Source organism: Leucopleurus acutus (genome assembly GCF_964270905.1).
Source record: "Leucopleurus acutus genome assembly, chromosome: 13".
NCBI lineage: Eukaryota > Metazoa > Chordata > Mammalia > Artiodactyla > Delphinidae > Leucopleurus > Leucopleurus acutus.
In genome coordinates, this window is record NC_139155.1 from 67,899,788 (window position 1) to 67,922,509 (window position 22,722).

At 44.2% G+C, this 22,722-nt stretch overlaps 1 protein-coding gene across 3 annotated transcripts in view; it reads right to left on the reverse strand.

Annotated features, from left to right (window-relative positions):
- NF2 (NF2, moesin-ezrin-radixin like (MERLIN) tumor suppressor) overlaps positions 1-22,722 on the reverse strand; it is a gene marked incomplete at its 3' end in the record, with an annotated part of 72,345 nt that overhangs the window by 35,307 nt on the left and 14,316 nt on the right. For all 3 annotated transcript variants that reach the window (XM_082853423.1, XM_082853422.1, XM_082853424.1), the window contains exons 2-6: positions 14,322-14,447; positions 12,256-12,378; positions 10,209-10,292; positions 988-1,056; positions 65-147 (exon numbers count right to left, since the gene is read on the reverse strand). In XM_082853423.1, coding sequence (XP_082709549.1) covers positions 65-147; positions 988-1,056; positions 10,209-10,292; positions 12,256-12,378; positions 14,322-14,447 — 485 coding nt within the window. The remainder of the gene's footprint in view (positions 1-64; positions 148-987; positions 1,057-10,208; positions 10,293-12,255; positions 12,379-14,321; positions 14,448-22,722) is intronic.

A 22,722-nucleotide genomic window follows, 5' to 3' on the forward strand; every position in this document is an offset into this window, starting at 1 on the left:
TAGTTCCTTAAAAAAGAAAAAAAGGCCCATAAGGTAATATAAATCAGTGATGAAGCAGCCTCACCTGGCTCGGCCTCGGTGCTCTGCGTACCAGGCTGTGATTCTTTCCTCCCACATTTCTGGAGTCATTTGATACAGATTTATTACCTAGCAAAAAAAAGAGCAAAATAAAAAACCCACACACAAAGAAAGTTCTGGTATTGTCTGGTATTTTTATAATTATGCATCATTTTTACAAAACAGCAAAGCTATTTTTAAAAAGCCACATACAGGGAGCCAGTCACATGCAGAGGTGGGTGTGTAAACAAGCACCGTTCAACCTGAGTCACAACTCGGAAAGCTGCACCATTTCTCAGGCCGCGGGGCTCCCCTCGCCTGGCAGCACCCCTCTTTCCTGGGCCATAGAGCCCAGGGGGAGGACCTTGCTCAGGAGCAGAGCTCACTAATTTCGGGCCAGCCGCGGGCCAGGCTGTACGTGCTGCTGCCTTTGCCTCTGCAGAAATCATCAGAGGAGCAGGTAAAGTCAGGGGAAGGTGAGGAGCAGACCTTTATCACACATGACAGGGGAGCGGAGCTATAAAATCAGAAGCAGCAAAAGGGAGGGAAGGACTGCTTCTGAGGCTAATGAACAAGACGAACGCCACCAAGGATTAAAAGCTACAATGCCCCCCCCCCCACTCATCCCTATCCGCCCCGCCCGCACAGCTGCAAACAGCTCATTTCCCCAGGCTGAACTCAGGCTGCTCCACGCCCCTCCCTAGGAACCACTGAGCTCCCCCACCTTTAAAGAAAGGACCATCCGCAGGCCATGCCTGTCCTGGCAACCCCAAATGAATCCCACGAACCTTTGCTTTTTAATGTTCTTAACAGAGATCATTATTCGAGGTTGATTACAAAACATTTATAAAAATGTTCTTGCCACCTACGTCCAATATTCCTTCCGGTCCTTTGGTTATGTCTTCCCAAACAGGGAATTTGACTTCTTACCCTTTTTGGAAGCAATTCCTCTTGGGCCAAAAATCCCCGCTTGTGAACAGAGGGGTCGTAGTCACCATACTGGAAGGAGAGGAAAAGGAGAGCGTGGGATTGAGATTCTAAAGACAACTGCGTTTCTGAACAGGTCGACTCAGCCTCTGTCCCTCCCAGCTCCAGGGAGCAATTTAATTCTGATGACAAGTCAAGATTGCAACCTTGCTAGTTTGTTATCCTTGGATGAAAATACAAAACTGATTATATCTGTGAACAGAGTCGCATAATCCCATAAGGGATGGATGGGTGACATGCTAATAAGAATGTGACATTTGTAGAGAAATGTGGCCAAGTTTTCTAACTCCTGAAGGAAGCCGTCACTACCAAAACAGCTTTTGAAAGGAGACAACAAAACATAACCGTGTAAATTGTGATTAGCAACCAGTGATAAGAGTCTTACCTATAAATGCTTCTAAGTGGCTGGTAATTGGAGCCAACTGATAGGTGGGAGCTGGGGATAATGCCAGCAATATTTTTAATACCTTTCAATCAAGGCTCTGAAAAATGCTTTGGAAAAATCTGATGCCAACACTGTCATTTCTATCGTACAGACAAAGAAATGAGTAAAATGTTAACAGATTTTCCTGAAGCTGCAGAGCAAATCACTCTGGGGCCTGCATTTTAATGTACTCACCAGGGACAATAACTTGAAGTTTATTTTCTGATTTCAAAACAAATACCCCTCCCTGCTCTGCAGCGGGAAGGTCACCACAATGAGAAACTGCGCACCTCGCTGCAACTAGGGAGGGCCTGCGTGCAGCAATGAAGACCCAACACAGCCAAAAATAAATAGAATGGATAAATTTATAAAAAAACAAACAAATACCCCTTTCCTAGAAAGTGAGTCTGACCAGGAAATAATCAGAATTGAAGGAATTTTTTAAAAGAAACTAACCATAAAATATATAGAAGATCAAAGCCTATCTCTTGTCAATCAGCATTCAGTGGCTTTTCTTTTGACCCAAAACAGCAAAGCTCAGTATTTTAGTATTATCTTCTATAAACATTTATCCTTTTTGCCACCAACATTGGAAAAACAAAAGAAAGGTCTGGCACAAGGCTGTTGGCTCTACATCCCACCAAATTAGGTGAGGACATGGCCTACCCTCATTCCCAAAGAACCTTAAATTAGATTTCTGGTGAGTTTTCCAACAGACACTCATGAGATTGAAGAGATGTTCATCATCAACTGTAAATCATGACTTTTTCTCATACTACCCTTCTATAAAAGCCCCGAGGATTAATATCTCTTATGAATCTCATAATTACCTTGCAAATAACAGAATTGTAGTGCATTGCTTTTTCAGTTTAAAAAATTAACTGGTCAAACTTAAATACTTAACCCTGTCTATGCATTTCTTCATTTAAAAAACTTGAAGGAGGGACTTCCCTGGTGGTCCAGTGGTTAAGACAACACGCTTTCAATGCAGGGGGCTTGGGTTTGATTCCTGGTTGGGGAACTAAGCTCCCGCATGCTGTTCGGTGTGGACAAAAAAATTTAAAAAAAAAAAAAAATGAAGGAAACTGGTTTCTCTGGATCTCTGAAAGGCCAGGGGGGTGTAATAAGTCAGGAACTGTATGAGCTTTAACAGTACTCTCTGCGGAGAGTACAGGTAGGAGCCTGAAATTGGGGGGGAGGGGGTATGGGAGGCAGACTGCTTAAAGTTCAATTCCAGCTCCTTCACTTATTAGCTGTGACCTTAGAAATTTTGTGTCTGTTTTCTCATCTGTAAAATGGGAATAACAACAGTATTTATCTTGTAGGATTCTTGTGGGGATTAAATGAAATACCCAGAATTTTTTTTTTTTTTTTTAATTTTTTTGGCTGCACCATAAGGCATGCAGGATCTTAGTTCCCTAACCAGGGATCAAACCCTTGCCCCCTGCATTGGGATCGTGGAGTCTTAACCACTGGACCACCAGGGAAGTCCTGACCCATAAAAATTTTAAAACTATGATTAACACACAGCATTCAATACAACCTGATGTCAAAAGATTAAAAACTCAGGTCATGTCAACTCTCCAAGTCTGTTTCCTAATTTGTCAAACGAGAGCATTTGTCTTGGAGGATTTTGGAGCGGGGTGGGGGGGGCGGGGGGCGGGCGGGCTCTGGAGCATCCCCTGAGGCCCCGAGTCAGGCACCTTCTCTCTAAACCTCAGCTTCCCCATCTGGAAAGCAAGGGTCAGAACAGTGCCTGCCTCCTGGGGGGTGACGAGGATGAAGACAGTCAGGTAAGCATTTTGCATGGTGCCCAGCTCATAATGAGTCAGGTATCACTGTCATCAGCTACGTTATTTATGATGATACTGGTTACTCTTTGCCTGTCAGATTCTTAAAGGGGGAGGATGATAAAGAAAGCCCTGTGAGTTGTACTTGCAAACCTCTCAACAGTGCTGACCAAACTCTAGTGCTTTTGCAAGCAGATATGCAAAATGAAAGCTGTAAATTCAGGCTCCAAAGGCTTGCAAGATTAATGATCCACATTGTCATACTGAGCTCCCAGCTACTCCACTGATCAAATGCTACATCTGAGCACTGGGGAGGTGGCAAAGACACTGCTGAAGGAACTTCTCCACTGGACTAATTCCACTTATAACATTAAAGCCACCTTGAGGTATGTGCCTGCTCTTAAATGTCTTTTTTTTTTTTTTTTTGCGGTACGCGGGCCTCTCACGGTTGTGGCCTCTCCCGCTGTGGAGCACAGGCTCTGGACGCGCAGGCTCAGCGGCCACGGCTCATGGGCCCAGCCGCTCCGCGGCATGTGGAATCTTCCCGGACCAGGGCACGAACCCGTCTCCCCCTGCATCAGCAGGCGGACTCTCAACCACTGTGCCACCAGGGAAGCCCTTAAATGTCTTTTTAAAAAACGAAAGAAGAAGAAAATCCTCAAGTTGTGGTGGCTGGTGAATATAAAAGAAAGTCAGACCACTCCATGGATGGAGATGGCTGTTCCTCCTCATTTTATGTACAGAGGCATCCCAATAACATAAGCAGGAGTGAATTTGCTGGGAAGCTAATGAGGCTTGGGTTTCAGGTCTCTGCACCTGCATGGGCCTGTACCTAATTTTATATTAATAATTTGGTGTTCTTGCATTAAAAGAACACCCTAAATTATATAAGCTTCAGGGCCCACAAAACCTGGATCCACCCCTGATATAAACCAATTGAATTTAAATTCAAGAAGGGAGTTCACCTTTTAAAGGACTCTCAGAGTCACTTCTTAAACAGAGACAAATACTTTCCTCTGCTTATATGTACGAAAAATTAGACCAAATGCTCTGAATAGGATTTCACAAAACATAAAGGTCTAATCAATACATATATAGAATAAACAGTTAGATCCCAACCGCACACCAGTCACTAAATTCCAGATGGATTAAAGACTTAAACCTATAAATGAAAATCCATAAAAATACCAGAATAAAATATAGAAGAACATGTGTAAATTAAGTTGGTGAAGTCATTCCAAAAGTCACTCAAAACACGAAAAGGACTGACATGTAAAAAAAGATAAAAGATTAATATCCATAATATATAGGTCCTATAACTCAATTAGAAAAAGACAAACAATAAAGTGGAAAAAACAGGCAAGTCATAAACACTTGATTCACAGAGGAAAGAAATACAAATGGCCAATAAGTCTATGAAAATGATGCCCCAGTGGTAATCAAGGAAATGAAAACTTTAAAAAAATCTACTTTTTTGTCAAATTAGCAAAAATTTAAAAGGCTGATAGCAACCACTGTTGATGAGGATATGGAAAAACAGATATTCTCACCACTATTGGTAGAAGTTAAATTAGGAACTTTTGGAGAGCAATTTGGCCATAACTATTTAAATTTTTTTAGATAAAATTTAAATAATAAAATTCACAATTTTAAGCATATAATTCAGTGGTTTTTAGTACTTTCAAAATGTTGTACAACCATCACCACTGTCTAATTCCAGAATATTTCCATCACCTCAAAAAGAAATCCCTTACCCATTAGCAGTAAGTCCTAATTTCCTCCTCCTGTCCCCTGACAACCACTCAACCTACCTTCTGTCTCCATGAATTTGCCTCATCTGGACATTTCATACAAATGGAATCATACAATATGTGGCCTTTCCTGTCTGCTTCTTTCACTTAGCATTATTTAAACTTTAAATGTTCCTATCCTTCAACCCATTTATGCCATTTCTTGATATTTATCATAGACAAATGTTGTTCGTATGTGCCCCAACAGGCGTACTCAAGGATGTTCACTGCACCCATTTAAATAGAAAAGTAATAGAAAGAAAAACAAGCCTAAGTATCTACCAATAATGATATATTTAAATAAACAACAAGGACCTACTCTATAGCACAGGGAACTATACTCAATATCTTATAATAACCTATAACGGAAAAGGATCTGAAAAAGAATATATACATACATGTATAACTGAATCACTTTGCTGGACACTTGAAACCAACACAACATTGTAAATTAACCATACTTCAATTAAAAAAAAGAAAACAAAAACAAAACAACAAAAAAAGATATTTAAATAAACCACAGCCCCTCTGTTCTATGAAATACAGTTCAATAGTTTAAAAAACTGAGTACTTTAAGAACTCTTTTCTGACAGTTTTAAGTGAAAAGGGTGCGCTATGCAGGATTTCCTCTAGAGTGGCGGCCTAGGAGTGGAATTTCGGGGACTCGGGGAGGGGGTGTCTCCTCACTGACAGGCCCCTACCATACCCATCACCCCACAGAGCTTATGCCAATTCAGTCTCTTCCTGCATGGAAATGAGCTCAGAGCTTCTATTCAATTTATTTATTTATTTTACTTTTTTTTTTTTCAATTGAGGTTGATTTACAATGTTGTGTCAATTTTTTCTGTACAGCAAAGTGACTCAGTTATACATATATGTATATTCTTTTTCATACTCTTTTCCATGATGGTTTGTCACAGGATATTGAATATAGTTCCCTGTGCTATACAGTAGGACCTTGCTCTTTATCCATCCTATATTAATCCTTGTCAATCTCATGGGTTTTAAATGTTTCCTTATTGTTGCTTTAATTCTTCTTTTTCTTGATTACTAATAAGATTGAGCATCTTTTTGTAGTTACAGATTCTTCTCATACTCTATAAATTGCCTGTTATTCGTACCCTTTGCTCCCATTTTTCTGCTTTTTTCTTAGAAACCTTAAGAGTTCTTTATATTCAGGGATATATCTGCAATTCTACTTCTAGAAATCTACCTTAAGGGGAAAAAGCTTTTGCACAGGTACACAAGGAAGCATATAAAAGAGTTCTCAGTAAAGCACTGCTTATAATAGGGAAACAGCAGAAACTAAACCTACCTCCTCCTCAGGAGGATAGAAAAATAAATTAGGCTTATTCATCAATGGCTACCATACAGCAGTTAGAATCATGAGCTACATCGACAAGTACAACACGATACATATCAAAATTGACATTGAGTGAGAGAAAATACCCATTTGCAAAAGGATAAGCCCCCCAGAAAGGGGAATATGCAGAGGATAGTACCATTTATATCAACTTTTACCTCCTGGGTATTTTTTCCCCTGGATTATTTTAAAGTTAGTCTCCTCCCATCCAACTGACCACTGCCCAAGTTGGGAACCCCACAGTCTCAGCCAGATGACCACCACAGCCTTCTAACAGGTCTCCCTGTTTCCAAACTGGTTTACTCCAATCTGTCCTTCACACAGCCACCAAAGGATCTGTCTAAAATATAAACCCTTCACTGGCTCTGCATCCCCCACAGGATAAAGTTAAGACCCTTTATGATCTGAACCCCAGCAGACCTCTCCAGCCTCAACTCTTGCCACTCTACCTATACTTTACATATACCCAACTTCTTAGTTGCCTTTTGGCACTCTGCCCCTAACTAGCATCAAAGAGCACTAGGAAACAACAAGCCTCCTCTCCCACCAGTCTTTTCTCTCTCTGAACACTAGGAATCTGCTGGCCAGCCCTGCAAGATTGGGGAATTACATACCATTCTTTCCCAAAGTCATTTTTAATAAGAACACATTTCAAACACCAAATTGTCAATATAAAATCCAACAGGTGGCTTAAGACGTTGCAAGATGGTTTGGTGTGTCACATGACTGGGCCAAAAAAACCAGCCTATATTTCTGATTCAAAAATAACCTAAATGGGCTTCCCTGGTGGCGCAGTGGTTGAGAGTCCGCCTGCCGATGCAGGGGATGTGGGTTCGTGCCCCAGTCCGGGAAGATCCCACATGCCACGGAGCGGCTGGGCCCGTGAGCCATGGCCGCTGGGCCTGCGCGTCCGGAGCCTGTGCTCCGCAACGGGAGAGGCCACAACCGTGAGAGGCCCGCGTACCGCAAAAAAAAAAAAAAACAACCTAAACTCCTACTAAGAAATATGGTTCTTGTTAACTGAACCATGTGATTAATATCTGTATTTATGCTTTAAGGGTAATTGTTTCTTTATGCTTTGGAATGAACTGTCTATATCAGTTGAACAGCTGAAATACTGTAATGAATACATTTGTGAGTAATTACATCCCATGTGTTAATGAGCTCAATTCACTTTCCCCATCACACTTTTACATTTCCTATCTGTCTCAGAAAGGTTGTGGAAGAAAAGAAATGGAATATAATGGAAGGAACCAGGATGATTTACTGAAAAGTTTGGACTGATGTGACCATATAAATGAACCTGGAATTTAGTGAAAGGTAGTGTGTGGTACTCAGAGACCCCTCTCACAGTGAGGGCAAGAGCAAGTGCTAAATTATGCAATCCAGACACTAGGGTTCTCACCCCTGCTCCATTCTCCAGCTCCATTCTGCTTCAAATCCTGTCCATTAAGAAGTGGGCTACAAACTCCATTTAAAAAAGGATTTATATCGGGCTTCCCTGGTGGCGCAGTGGTTGAGAATCCGCCTGCCAATGCAGGGGACACGGGTTTGAGCCCTGGTCTGGGAAAATCCCACATGCCGCAGAGCAACTAAGCCCGTGTACCACAACTACTGAGCCTGCGCTCTAGAGCCCACGAGCCACAACTACTGAAGCCTGCGCACCTAGAGCCTGTGCTCTGCAACAAGAGAAGCCACCGTAATGAAAAGCCCGTGCACCACAATGAAGAGTAGCCCCTGCTTGCTGCAACTAGAGAAAAGCCCGTGCGCAGTAACTAAGACCCAACGCAGCCAAAAATAAATAAATAAATAAATTTATTTAAAAAAAAAAATTAACATCAAGTACTGTGACTTCAGACAAATTATTAGTCCTTTCTGAGCCTTAAATTCTTTGGCTTACAGAAAAGACTCCATTGAGTATTGCAAGAAATATTCAGCTTATAACACTTTGTAAAACTGTAAAACGCTACAGGCGTCTAAGGTCTGATCAATATTGTAATCAGAGGCACCCTATTAATATTAACAGCTGTCCTAGAAACTGGAAGCATGTTATAATAATCCTTAGTTTCCCAAATGCAGACTTGAAGCCATAGATTACCTTTATTTGTATGTTCCTGACAATTTACACCGGGAAAAACAGTTAAAGCACACTCCTCCATATGAACCCCATATGCTGTCTGTGAATCACTTTCATCTCTAAATTAGCAGGATCCAAATTAGGAGGGCTTTCCTACAGTGAAATCTGTTTAAGCAAACATCTGCTGGTTCCCTGAAAAGTTATTTTTTTTCTACAGGTGGCCTTTGAATTTGTGGCCCAAAATTTATGCAAAGAAAATGTAGCCTTTGAGACTAAAGGCTACCCCTTCAGAGAGAGGTAGTATCTTTGAGAACCTGGGCCTCCTCTCAGCCGGGGAGAAGGCGTGCTAGAGAGAAGCTCAGTTCCGGGCCAGGAAGTGTTCAGATTTAATGAAAGTGACAACTGCTTCATCACTGTCAGGGCGATACTGATTGAAAGGACACATTTTTCCTGTTATTAATATTCTTAATCAAAGCATAAAAGGAAGCATATGTTTTAGTTGAATCAAGGCCCATTTTTCTGTTTTCTCAATTACTCATTTGTCAGGATAATGGAATAGGGAGGCACAAAATGCAATCCCAAAGCCATGAATTCTGCCCTTAGCTTTACCCAAGATTGCCCAAATGACCTTGGGCAAATCACTGAGGGCAGATACTCACCTCGTGTCTGTATCAGTGACAGAGTCAACAACCTCCCCTCAGGCCAGTGAATACTCAGCAAATATTAGACGAGTCATCAAATGACCCTGATGCTTCTGTTAGTGTGACGAGCACATACAGACCCTTTTCTCCTCCAAATGACAGGCCAGTTTTGAGATTATCTTAAGCTACCCCAAAAAGTGGGCTAAGACGTTGAGGGTCTTATTAATTTCTCTAACATTTCAGGGAAATGGCTTTATGGATACCTCTAACTAAAAAGGAAAATAATAACTGAAAAGATTATGCAAAAATCACAAAAGTAACCCAGGTGTCCCAATTCTGAGGTCATCTTATGCTGCAGTGAAAGGTAATAAGCAGAGGGATCAGGAGAAAGTGGCATGTGATTGAAGTCGGAAATCTGACGGGCATGAAGCACCCTGGGCAGACCCTGTAGCGCATCTTATAAAAACAGAGAGGACAGAAGCACAAGACCAGTGGTCTCCCTCTCCCACCACTCCCAGTCTGCAGCGATTTCTCTGTGAAAGACTCTCAGGTCACCAGACAGCTCAGCTGGGCTTGGTGGGGCCGAGAGCCTGCGGTACCCAACTGTAAGCACAGCCAGCACGTCCATCCAGGTGGATGAAGCAGGACATTCCCCAAGGTGTGACATGGTCCTGAGGCATAGGGCCGCTGGTCCTCAGAAGATGAGTTTGCAGTGAGGACCTGGGCCTTTCTGACCCCAAGGCCATGTTTGGCCAAAACTGGAGACGATAACCTCATTCTTCCTAGTTAATAAAAAGAGAGGTTGGCCAGGTGAATATAATTAACCACGTGTGCATAGTGAGATTACACAGATAATTCATCAAGCTGTACACTTATCGTTTATACACACACAGACACTATCACAAGATGATACAGCAGTGGAACAGTGAGAGTGGTCCCCCAAGTCTACAAGTGCCACAGCATCCCACTTTCTGGGGAAAGTCTCGAAGCCTAGAAGATCCAAAGAAACAGATGACTAGTGTGATCCTGTGACATGCATTAATGCCCAGGAAGAATGCATTTTTCTTCTTTGAGCCTACCTTGGCCTGGACGGCATAAGAAGCCAGGAGCACAGAAGCCTCGGGAGGGCAGTAGATCTTTTCATCTAAAATCTGCTTCTTTACCTGAAAGGGGCAACAGGGGAGACATGATACCGTGTGTGTGGACAGGAGCCGTGCAGGCTGGTCACAGCAAGACACTGCAGCGTGTTCTAATGAGGCCTGTCAACCCAGCCAGCTAATGATTTTCTGACAAAGGGAACGATTTTTTCTTTTTACCGCTGCCGACAGGTTGGGAGCTCGGTCCCCGAGAAGTTATTGGTAAGATGGCTACACAGAAAAAAACCCTTAATCTCTTCTGTTCGTGATCAAATGCCAAAGAGGAAAAACAATCTTCATAGTTAAAAAAAGAGACTGACATCTGGGTTGTGACGGAGGAGAGCTGTGAACTCGGGAAATGTCAGGAGCGGCTCTGGTGGTGATTGCAGCCTCGGCCCCAGCTGAGCACACGCAGAATCAGAGGAAATGGAGTCTGCTTTTAAGTCTTAACACAAGACCAAAGTCAGCGAGGCCACTGAGTTATGACTGCAGGAAAAAAAACCATCACTTTCAATATGCCTGCTCTAAGGAAAAAGGAAGCAATAAAGTTTGATCGATTAACCTTTAAGTCCACTTGAGGTCCGGGAAATATAATTCTTAAGCCATAATGTTGAATTAACATATCTCATTGCATTTAATTTCTTAGACTGGTACGGTGGGTGATGTTCCAGACATAGAGGCAAGACAGCCTCCTGAAGTGAGGGCATGCTGAAATAAACACAACGGGAAAGCCAGCTCTCTTTCACAGACGTCAGCAGTCACCAGATTCATAAAAGTAGTAAATTTTGCCTTGCTCAGCCATGAAAGTGCTCCAACATTTCAGTAGGAGGGGAAATTAAGCCAAAGTCAAATGGAGAATGGGCACTGCTTACAAGAAAGCCATCTCTATATGGCTAGGACATTCTGGGGCCTAGGAGGTCATTTTGTGGTTTCATTCAAAGCAGGGCAACTTTCTAATCCTTCAGTTTTAAGCTGCACTACAGAAAAACTAAAAGGGTTTCCCTTTGACATGAAAATATTGGAGAGGGGATATACAAACACACACACTTTTTTTGGCAAACTTTTTTTTGCAAGAGAAATTATTGGAGGGGGTTATTACATTTAACTTAATATTTACTTAATGCAATAATCTGAGGCTCAAACTAATTATAGGAGGCCAGGCTATATGTGTCTGGGCAATCATGTGATTAACGCCCTGCTAGGGTCTTTTCCGTCACTGATGGTGGACACACCAGCCGTTCCAGCGCCAAGCACCATAACTAACCGTGAAACTCGGAAAGTGCTCTGAGCGAGCAGTAGGAACACAAGCAAAACTGACAAGGTTCTCATCCTCACACCAGTCCCCCTAGCTGCACCTCTAGATGGTCAACTAGCTGTCTTTGAACCTATAATTATGGATCTCCTAATTTCTTCAATTCGGTGGAACAATTACTTACGGGGTGCCCACCGTGCACTCAACGAGCCTTGCCTTAAAGGGGCTTACAGTCTAATGAGGGAATAGGTGGCAAATAAGGCAATATAGACAAAGAGTGGCATGAAACATGATGTTTGAAGTACCACGTGTGTGGGATTTATCAAGTGTCACTGGAGTTCTGAAGTCCTGCCTTCATAAGAGCAGATTTTAAATTTCTGGAAGAACTACTCTTTGCAAGACTCTCTTTTTAGACTTCCTGGGCAACTATTGAGTACTTCGAAGTTAGTGAGGAGCCATCTTCAAAGATGTTTCTAGTTAGGGAGCTACTTTTATGTGTTCTTTTGCCATCATACTTTTGCAATTTCATTTGATGCCAATTATCATCACTCAAGTATAGTTCTGTCCTGAAGACTGTTTTTCATTATAGAACCAAAGGGACTGGCTTTCCAGAGGGAGAACATTTTCACAATGTGGAGGTGTTTGTGGTCAAATCCGAGGGGTTGGCCCAGGCTGCCTCTGCTGCTACCCCTGGGGGCGGTTGTCTCAAGATCAGGGGGGTAGCATGGAAAGGGGTACCTGCAAGAAGAATAAATGTTGCGTGATCTCCTGAACCAGCTCCTCCTCGGCATTCTCAGGATAAAATTTGGCCAGGAAGTGAAAGGTGACTGGCTCTTCCTTTGAAACGTCATGATCCAGCACCTGCGGAATTACAGAGCAAAAGAAAAACAAGCTAGTTTCGCCCCTCTCCCTCCCAGGCCACCATCAAAGGACCTTCTGCAGGGAGTGTATAAACATTTTTCTCCCTTCTAAATTTATCACATTTCCCAAAGGTTGTGATTCTACAGTTTGAAGCATTCACAAAGCCATCTATAACAGGAGGTAACATTCACTTCACATGGTGAATTAATCAAATTAATCAATATCCCCAAGTGGTGAGTGGAGCTAAGATGATTCAGGCACAAATGTTTTCAAGGCCACAGAGATAGCTAAAAACTAGAAATTTATAACTCAAAGGCCTTCGGCACTATCCTTTATGGTAGGCTGAAGGTTTTTTAATTTTCTCAAGTAGTGGAATCTTCCTTTACTCTTTTGTCTTGCTGACTACCTACAACATTTAGGTGCATACTGGAATGGAGCTTAGAGATGATGAACTAAATATTTGTGAAAGCATCTAAACATTAACTGAGCAACAAAAGTAAAACACGTCCATCATGGCAACCCTTTGTTTCAAGGAACCTCTAGAGATGCCCCACGAACTACTTGAGCACAGCCAGTAAACCACTCTGCCTTTAATATTCTAACAATTTCATCCACCCACTGGAAAGCTTGAGCCATCTGCTCTCCAGAATGAATTTCATCTCAGGACATAAACATGCCATGTGACAGGCTACAAGGCTCCATTAACATGTGTCATAATTTATTTCCTTTGAGCAGCAGGCTCCACGGCTCCTGAGGCCCCCAATCTAATATCCATTTGGCCAACACTCAGGTACGATTTCAAATTTACTTTGCCGAGAGTCACAAAATGATACTGAAGGTTTTGCTGTCTTTGGTAGATAACTCTCCAGGCTCCTGCCCAAATTCCTGGTCGTGGTGCCCAAGAGATTCAAAATAAACCTGATCTAGGACGCTCTTGCTGGCATGGCAGCACTTGGACATTCATGATCGTTGGGAATTACCATGTGAAATTTATAACCAGCAGGGACCCCAACGTGAAGATTCAGATTATTGCGTACATATGTAAACACAATTTGAACGCCTGAGTTTAGAGTCAAACTGGTAGAAGACGGGAGGCTTTCACTGTTTATCATGCAAAGTAGTAGATAATAGAATGAGGTAGGCAATTGCAGGGGGTAATTGGGGGTAAAAATGAGACACTGACTTACTCAGAGATTCAGGGGTCTTTTAGGAGTCACTGACTAAAACATACGGCCCTGCTCTCAGCGTCTCCATGGATAGGTTGGCAGGTAAGTAGGTGACAGCGTCTCTGTGAGCACATAAGAACCCACGCAGAGGGCAGTTCCCCGAGGCAATATCCATTTCTAAGCCACATTAGAACTGCTGGGAGTCCAGACTTGTACACCAGGCCTCAGAAGCCCCAGAATATCATGAGAACAAAATAGACATTCTTCCTTCACCGCGGGAACCAGGGCACTCTTTATTCCTTAGATCATGTTAATGAATAAATTGAGTTGGGTCATGATGTTTCTCAAAAATACTCTAAAACATTCCCTAAAGAACAGGAGCCCCAAGAAAATCTTTCAAAGACATAAATTGTGGGAAAAAAACCCAAAACGATAATACAATAGGAATTTCTATCCACGAAGCCTGACTCATGGCTCAGTCAACAGAATGGCAGTAAGCCTGAAGCAATCAGGTGACACCCGGTGACAACAAGGAAGAAGCCAGGGATGGCAGCTGGTCAGTCCTGGGTGGTTCTGCAGGCCCCGGGGTAGCCGGTGAGGAACAGGGGCGGGGCCTCCCTAGGCCCGCATCCTGTCCCGTATAACTTCCTCCGCAACCCGCCCCTCTCTCTGCTGTGTCCCCACAATGCCCCATGATGAGCAATAAGCTAGACACATGCTCAGGGGAAATCCAGAGCCCACGCCAGCCCCACTGGTGTCATCAGGGTCTGGGCCCACCTTCTTGTCCATCTTGAGCCAGGCCACGGTGTCCTTGATTGTATACTGCAGGCCAAAGAACCAGGTTTCCCGAAGCCCCAGGGTCCGGCACACCAAGTCAAACAGGTCCTTCCCCTTCCACTTCATCTGCAAGGGAACAAACCAACAGGGGAAGACAGCTGAGCCCAAGTGGTAATCTGCTCGCAGGAAAACCTTTTCTCTGCTCCCCCCACCTCAGGTTCTGAAAGGTGGGGATGACGCTAAGACGGCTGAGGAGCACAGAATTCCTAAATAACTGTAAACCTTCCTACACAAAACCATGAGTGGGAAAATAATAATTAGAGCTTAATGGCTTAATCACTGCAAAGCATACACAATACCTCCCTTGGACAGTTCCTTACAGATCTTAATATGCCCAAAGCTGCCAATTTAGGAAAGCTGGTAAATAACGTCCACATTTAAGAGTCAAGCTTCTCCCGTTAACCCAAGGTTAGCTTCTAGAGACATTCGTTTCCTCAAGATTTTCTTGTTGATTTTCTTTTTAATCATGACTCTGCCCTTTAATAAAAGGCTAGTTTTTTAAAATGTAAAGACTAGTTTTACTTGATTTTTTTTTAAAACGCAACATAGGGTACGAAGTTGTAACTGACGTCACAGATCACGGGGAAAAAGAACCACTAGAGACCAGCCAGTCCAATCACGGGTCTCTCCCCATCATGATGTGCAACCAAGGCCAAAGAGGAGGTGTCCACCCACAGCCACATGCAGCAACTTCAAACTCTTGTATCGAAACCCAGGGTACAAATAGACAGGAATATACTGTAGTGTGCTAATCCCGTAGCCTCATTTTCAAACGGACCTGAAGCAATGGCTGCTAAGCCCATTTCTCATCTCTTCAATCTTGTGGCCAGAAAAGCAGGTTCAATATCATAATAGGGGAAGAAAATACCCAGGAGCTTAGTAAATGTTGCCACCCGTGATGCAGCCACCCATAGCGGCTGCTGGCCTCGACCCCAGTCAGTGGCCCCCAAGTATCAGGTGGACATTCAAATGGACACCTGCGTACAGGGATGAGCACAAGACACATCACGGAGATGGTGGGCACAGATGGTGGATTCAAATACGAGGTCACCAGACATCGGCAGAGGAAGACCACCTGACTGCAGGGGCGTCTGTCCTTCTCCTGCTGTCATTAGAAATTTCCACCCAAGGTCCTGGCATGCTGAAGATGCACAATGAAAAGGAACTGGGGAAAGTTCAGGGTTCAGAGACTTCTTATAAAAGCAAGAAGGAAAAAAAATAAGTTAGACCTCTAAAATCTGATTGGTGTTTGCTAAAACCTGATTCTAGAGGATTTTTCAAGCAGGCCTTCTATTTTTAATATATGTGAATGGACGGCGTGTTCCCTACAAGGAACTCAACAGGAAAGCCCATCCTTCTCCGTGTGTATATTCCAAGTCCAAGAGCAAAGAAGCAGCCTAGATGGAAGCACACCGAAACTGCAGCAGACGCAGGGTGGAGATATGGACTAGCTTTTGTCCTTCTCCAAAAGACGCTCTAGCCCTGCCCCCGTCCCCTCTCTGCGACTTCAGTGGGGCCCCTGCAACACTACAAAGGTTGAGTTCTTTAGAAATTATTTTGAGTAAAATAAAATGTTTTATTTTAAAAAGATGATCTTCCCCTTTTGTAAGGCTTAATAATGCTTGTTGGCACACCTGTGTCCCAGTCTGACACTGGGACAAAGGGTTTTTTAATTCACGGTAAGTTTTAATTCCTACAGGCGGACTTCACTGAAGAAATGTTATTTTGGAAAACTAGGAGCTTCAGGATGCTGATTATCCTCTTGTTTCTATTTTAAGCCAGTACATAGTATATAAATTATAAATGACTACTTTGCTACAAGATAATGTAACACTTAAGAGCACACATTAACTTGGAGAAGTGAAATACCCAAGGGCCAAGAAGATCAAGGTAATGATCCCCAATCCGCCATAACTCACGGCCACCGCAAGGCGGGCTCTGGCACGAGGGGCTGTCTGCAAGTGGGTGTGTGGTGCATCTAAACGAGAGCTACCAAGAGAACGCTGAGTGGATTTCCTGATTTGGGAGCTTAAATTCTCAAACATAATCTCGTATTAATGCAGTTTTCTACTTCCTTGTTTCTAAAATGCAAAATTATCTCTGTTGAATGCAGAGACAATGTCTTTGCTACTATGGAGCTTGCAATAGTGAAGAGAGGGGAAATTTTTTCACACCGATTCAGAATGCCTGGCTTATATTTTCAACTTTAAGAATTGTAGGGTGTCAAATTGGAAATGAGTCTGAGTAATTAATTACCCACAGTAGACCTGTCCCCTTTTTGTATAAGGAAACATTCTTTGGCAGCCTGCTACAGCAGACAACTGGCCTTCTTCTTGGTGGTCTAAGGTAGGCAACCCCCCAGATCGCCTCTTTTTCTGCTCTGTGGGGTTCCTTTCACCTTGCTCTCCTCCAGCACTCCCCAGCCACCTTTTCCAGTAAGCAACTGGTATCTTAACACTCTTCTCCCACCCTAAAACAAAATCCATTTTCAGAAGAGCCCGGTATTTATTGCTCCTTTACAGCTCAATGTGAATTAAAGCCTCTGCTTCCTCTCATCTAATCCTTTTTTTGGCTGCACCTCGAAGCCTGTGGGACCTCAGTTCCCCGACCAGGGATTGAACACTGTCCACAGCAGTGAAAGCCTGGAATCCTAACCGCTAGGCCACCAGGGAACTCCCCATCCTCTCAGCTAATCTTTCAGCAAGCATTACACAGCACATCCTATGTGCCCAGCAATATTAGACACTGAGGATGTAAAATTCTGGAAGAATGTTCCCTGCCGAAGACTCAAGTAATGACCCAGGTTGGAAAAAGCTTTAAAGAACAAGGGAGAATTAGTTAAAGGAGAAAAGGAAATAAGTCTAAAAACAGACAAACGTCATGATCTCTACAGGGAACTGCATGTCATCTGGCAGAGATGAAACAGACAGCCTGAACTCAGTGGGCCTGGTGGGGATGGACCAGGACTCTCCATATACCCAGAGGCAGAGGAATGATGGGATCAGACCTGCATACTAGAATGTGCCCTAACAACAGGTTGGAGGAAAGGAGCCTGGAATCAAGAAGGGCAGAAGGGAGGCCAACTCCCACCTTGATGAAGGCAATGCAAAGGAGAGAAAGCCTGAGAACTAGAAAAGCATCAAGAGAAACATCTGAATTCCTGGCTTGAGCATCAGGTGGTTCCAGTAGAGGAGGGATGGAAGACAGGAGAAGCAGGAGCAGCAAGTTTTGAGGGAAACAGATGAGTAATTAAGTTCTAGACAAAGCAAGATAGGGTGCCTGAGGAAACCAAGCAGAGATGTCCTAAATACACCTGATTTTAAGTCTTAGTTCTATTTACAAAATAAAGTGTTCTAGTTTTTAGTCATTAAGTTTTTCTCTTGGGCTAAATCTAACCTCCAGTGTGTTGTTACCTACATGAGGGTGCACTTTTCAACATGCCTTCCCCAAATGTATGAGGCTTGCTTAGTCTTCCTAATTTGGGTTTCTACTTCTTCACAAACAAGAACCACCGGTCACAGTTACTCCTGGTGGTTCTTGGGACACCCTGAGGATGGGAGGTCTTGGGTTGCAATGGGGCTTCCTTGGTGCTGCTGACTCGCAAGAGCATGAGCACACCCACCTCCAGTTCTATCACTGGTCCACTGCGCTGTGCTGATGTGGGAAGGTGATGTGACCACCTAAGCATCTCCCTAGATCGTAGGCACCTCAGAACAAGAGCAACGCCGGTCATCTCTCTACTCCCCACAGCACCCGCTGAGTGTGCACACACAAGACGTGGCAAACGATGGCTGTGTGACAGAACAGACTTGACCACTTCAAAACCCGAGGCTCAAAAGTGTAAAGCAAAATGAACCCCCATTCGTCCACTCCTTCGACAAACATTTAGTGAACACACGCTATGTCCGAGCACCAGCCGAGGTGCAGGGGATAAATGGGGGACAGAAGACAACAGGCCCAGGGTGTGAATCTGTCAGAAACAGATAATCATTCCCCTCGCCCCACACACAAATCAGCTCCGGGTGTGGTGGTCAGCACTATAGCACCCAGTGCCACAACAGGGACATCAGGGACTGGAGGGACCCTCTCTCTTGAATGGGTGGGCAATGGCATCTGAACTGGTGGGAAAGAGAAGCCAAGTGAAGACCAGCCTTGGGGAAGGAAGAGAGAGCAGGCAAGTGTGTTACAGGCAGAGGGAAGAGCATATGCGAAGGTCTAGAGGTCTAGATGGTTCTTGTAGGAAATGACAGTATTGTAGTTCAGTTTGGCTGGAGAACAGAGGCTGGGGAACACTTGCTGTACTTTCAACTACCATCTAAAATCAATTCTTGGGAATTCTCTGGCAGTCCAGTGGTTAGGACTCCATGCTTCCACTGCAGGGGGCACGGTTGGGGAACTAAGATCCCGAAAGCCATATGGCATGGCCAAAAAAAATTAAAAATAAAACCAATTCTTTGTCTCCTAACTCTGACCTGTCGTGTGAACCACAGAAAGCTGTCTGAGTGGCTGTTTTCTCCTTTTTCCCTAGGATGGAACATAACTCGTACCATTCTAGATGTACAGGAGAGAAGCTAAATCATTACATAAGATGGATGCTTCCGAAGATTAGGGCTTAATTCCTTCCAGGAACCAGTCTAAAAGGCAGAGAGAAACAGTGGTTATCTAACATCGGTATGAATCTCAGTGCTGCCGCTGTGTGACCTTGGGCAAGTTATTGAACTTCCCTGTGCTTTGCAACAGGGATAATAAACAGAACCTGTTTTAGCAGATTGATCTCAGGATTAAGTGCACTGATACATTTGAAAAGCCTAAGAAGGTGCCACAGTACATACTCAATAAAAGGTGGTGATTACTCATTCTAACCCCGCCTCTTCTTATATTCTCAAGGGGCATCGTTTAAAGCCTCCAGTTGTGTTCCACTCCACGCATGATGGATGGCAGATCAGAAAGGGCACCATCAATTCTCATCGTGCTAACCAAGCCATCACTCACTTGACAAACATTTATTGAGCACCCACTACATCCTAGTCACTGCGCTTGGCCCCAGAGATGAATGATGAATCTGGGACAAGACGCTGTCCCTATTCACAGCTGATGGGGAAGACAGGTGAACGGATAAGGAAAGTGCAACCTGGCAAATGCTCACAGAACAGAGGACTGAGGGAACGCAGCTCGGGCCTGGGGGTCTGTGAGTGGCTTCCCTGGGGAGATGCCGTCTGAACTGGGTCTCAAAAGCCAGGCAGCAGCTGGTCCTCTGGTGAAGGGGCTGAAGAAAGAGAGGTCACTCCAGCCGGAGGGAACAGCATGTCTGCCGCTTGGGTCCAGGCTGTTGTCAAGTGAAGGAACACTCTTTGCGTTCTTCTGGTATCTGACAAGCAGCGTGACTGTCCTATCTGCAGTACTGAATGTTCAGTGCGGTACTGTGTACATGGCTTCAGCCCCACGCGTGTGACAGCTCGCACCCACCACAGCCACTCAGGGCCTGGGTCGTTTAGTCCCTGCTCTGAGCAGCCAGGCCCCCCTGAACAATACCTGCCACGTCTCTAAGGAGCCACGACCAGTGGGATGAGTCTCGTGTTTCTTTTTTTATTAAAACATTTTCTCTTCTGATACCTGCTAGCACATAAGCCATTCAGGCTTTGCACTTATGCTACTTACAGGCCTTTTTGGAGGGTTTGTCATTTTTCCCGAACAGATTGCCAAAAAGAGAACAGTCCCTGGTGCTGATGAAATGTTCACCTGAACTCATCTCTTCCGCCCTGGGGCAAGTGTTCCACTGCTCCACATACCCCCTCACCCCCGCCTCTGCTCAGCCCAGTGAAGGGAGGGAGGCGACGAGGCAGGGGCTCATCTTGCAGGCAGAAAAGGAGCGGTGGAGGGAGGGAGAAAGGAGATTTGCAGGAAGGAGTCGGACTCCATGGCCTGTGGGCTCCAGCTCTGTGGGCCTCGGCCTCCAGATGCCCTTGAAGCTCAGGGCAAATGGCAGGGAGTCTGGGCGCACGGCGCGTCTTGCATCGTGGCTGTGTTCTTGCATTACTTTAACGGGCTGCGGTGCTATTTCCCAGATCCATCCCATGCCTCTATCACAGATGGATGTGTATGAACTTTATAAACAGGACTAAGTGCTGTCAGCTTGTTATCTTTTGTAGGGGCTAGATTTATGAGCTTTACCCAGAGTGAAGTGCTTGTCATTTAACAACCTCAAATGTTTTAAGGAAATAGCACTAAGCACTTAGGCTCTGCAGCAGGAACGTAGCTGGAATGCAGCACTTTTCTGTTGTTGGAAGCAACTGGCACCAATAACCTACAGGACCAATCAGGGTCTATTAACCGGGGAAGCATTTTGAATAACGTCTGAGACATCTTCTTACAACAGGCCAGGTTTAGACTCACAACTCTAAAACTACCACTTGTTTTTTTGGCTTTGGCAGCCTTCGCATTGCATTTCTCGCACTGCTTTCTCTGGGCCGTGCAGAGAATCGAACGTGGCTGCCATGTGTGAAATGCCTGAGAATCAGAAGCCCCAGAGAAACTTCAGCTTTACAGAGAAGACTCAGACCTGGAGAAGCTAGCAGAGAAGTGACATCCCATTTCATAGATGTCGGGGGACAGGATTATCAGCCACACAAGAGATGCTATTTGACTGGCTGTCTACTCCACAGAAGAGGAAAGAGAACCGACGGACAGACCCGGCATTCACTTATCAGGGTTTCTTCTAATTAGTTCACAAGCTGCCCCAGCATTTTCCATAAAAACTATTGAAAGGTTAGCTCCCTTACAGACAGAGCAATAGAGGGACCGTACCTCCCCAGGCTCAGGACACATGTAGGGTGTTTACCGTGATTTCGGGAACGCAAGAGCAAGGAGGGCTGTGATCTCCCCTCTCCACGTTCACCCCTAATTGACTTTTGCAGTCGTGGCTGCCCTACGAGAACTGATTTCAGAGAAGAGTTGAGAATTTAAGATGCTGATGTGCTGGATCCAAACCTAAATACAACTTTTATTGGTCTGTTTTGAAAAAACAGATGCCAAACACCTCCATTTACAAGATAAACACAATGGAAAGAGTTATAAAAATGATTTTGCTGTGCAGTAGTGAATAATGAGTCCCATTAAAATCTATTCCAGTTAATCAAAGAGGATAAAAGAGTGCAGTAAATGGGGGTGTAAAACCGACCCTCCCCAACTCATACCATGGAAGCAGGTTCTGTGTCTCATGTCTGTGTTTCCTGTCGTGGTTAAGGACACACACACACCACTCCTAATCAGCCATTATTTCTCAGGGAAAAGGAGACCCTCCAAATAGAAACAAGATTTTAGCCAAAAAAAGAGACTCGTCTCTTTGCTCTACCAATCACGACCCCCAAATCCCTTATCTCGATCTGCACAAAATCTCACAAACCTGAAACCTCCTTTTTGCAAAAACAAAACAAAACAAAACAAAAAACTCAATTCCAATCTTGCCCTGTCAGTTTCTGCCATAATCAACCACAGCAAGTAATTTTCCTCTCCCAGTCCTCCAATCATTGCTGTTAGTATGCTGAATCTATTTAAATCATTGGTTTCAAGGCCCTCCACCAATTACTTCCTCTCTCCTCCAACCAACTGCTCTGCCTTGTTACAAGGCAGCCTCTGCCCTCCCTGGTCAGCAAACCTACATGCCTCTAGTTACCCACAACCAGACCTTTCTAAGATTCCTTCTTTATCTCACCACTGTCTCCCTCCCACGCATACAATACCAGATATGTGAGTTAGTATGTACTTTACATACACGGAAAAATGAGGTGTCTGTCTCTGCCCAAGATTCCTGTCCTTCCTGCAATTCTGCAGATCATGAACTCCTTGAAGACAAGGGCTAACACACACACACACACACACACTCTCTCTCTCTCTCTCTCTCTCTCTCTCCCTCTCTCTCTCTCTCTCTCCCCTTCTCCCTTCCTCTTTCTCTCTCTCTAAGTCTCCCAGGACCCACACAAGTGCTGTATAATCTGTGGCCACTTCACAAATGCTTGTGGTTGGCTGATGATGTTGATGATAATGATGATGATACCTAAGCTGAGCCTTCTGAGTAGAACAGTCTTCTAGGTAATGATTGCAATGAAGCAAGAATTTATGACACTCCTCATTAAAATTCTAATTGCATAATTGGGCCTGAAGGTATATACCCGCCCCCTTTGGGGACACATACTGATCTCCACTCTCTAAAAATACCTTGGCAAGGAAATCTAAATCTCAAAAAGCCAACCAAGAAAAATTTCCACAGAACAAGAGACCAGTAAGAAACAGATCACAGCGCCTCGGCAAGCCACAAAACGGAGGTTTTAAACTCTGAGAAGTC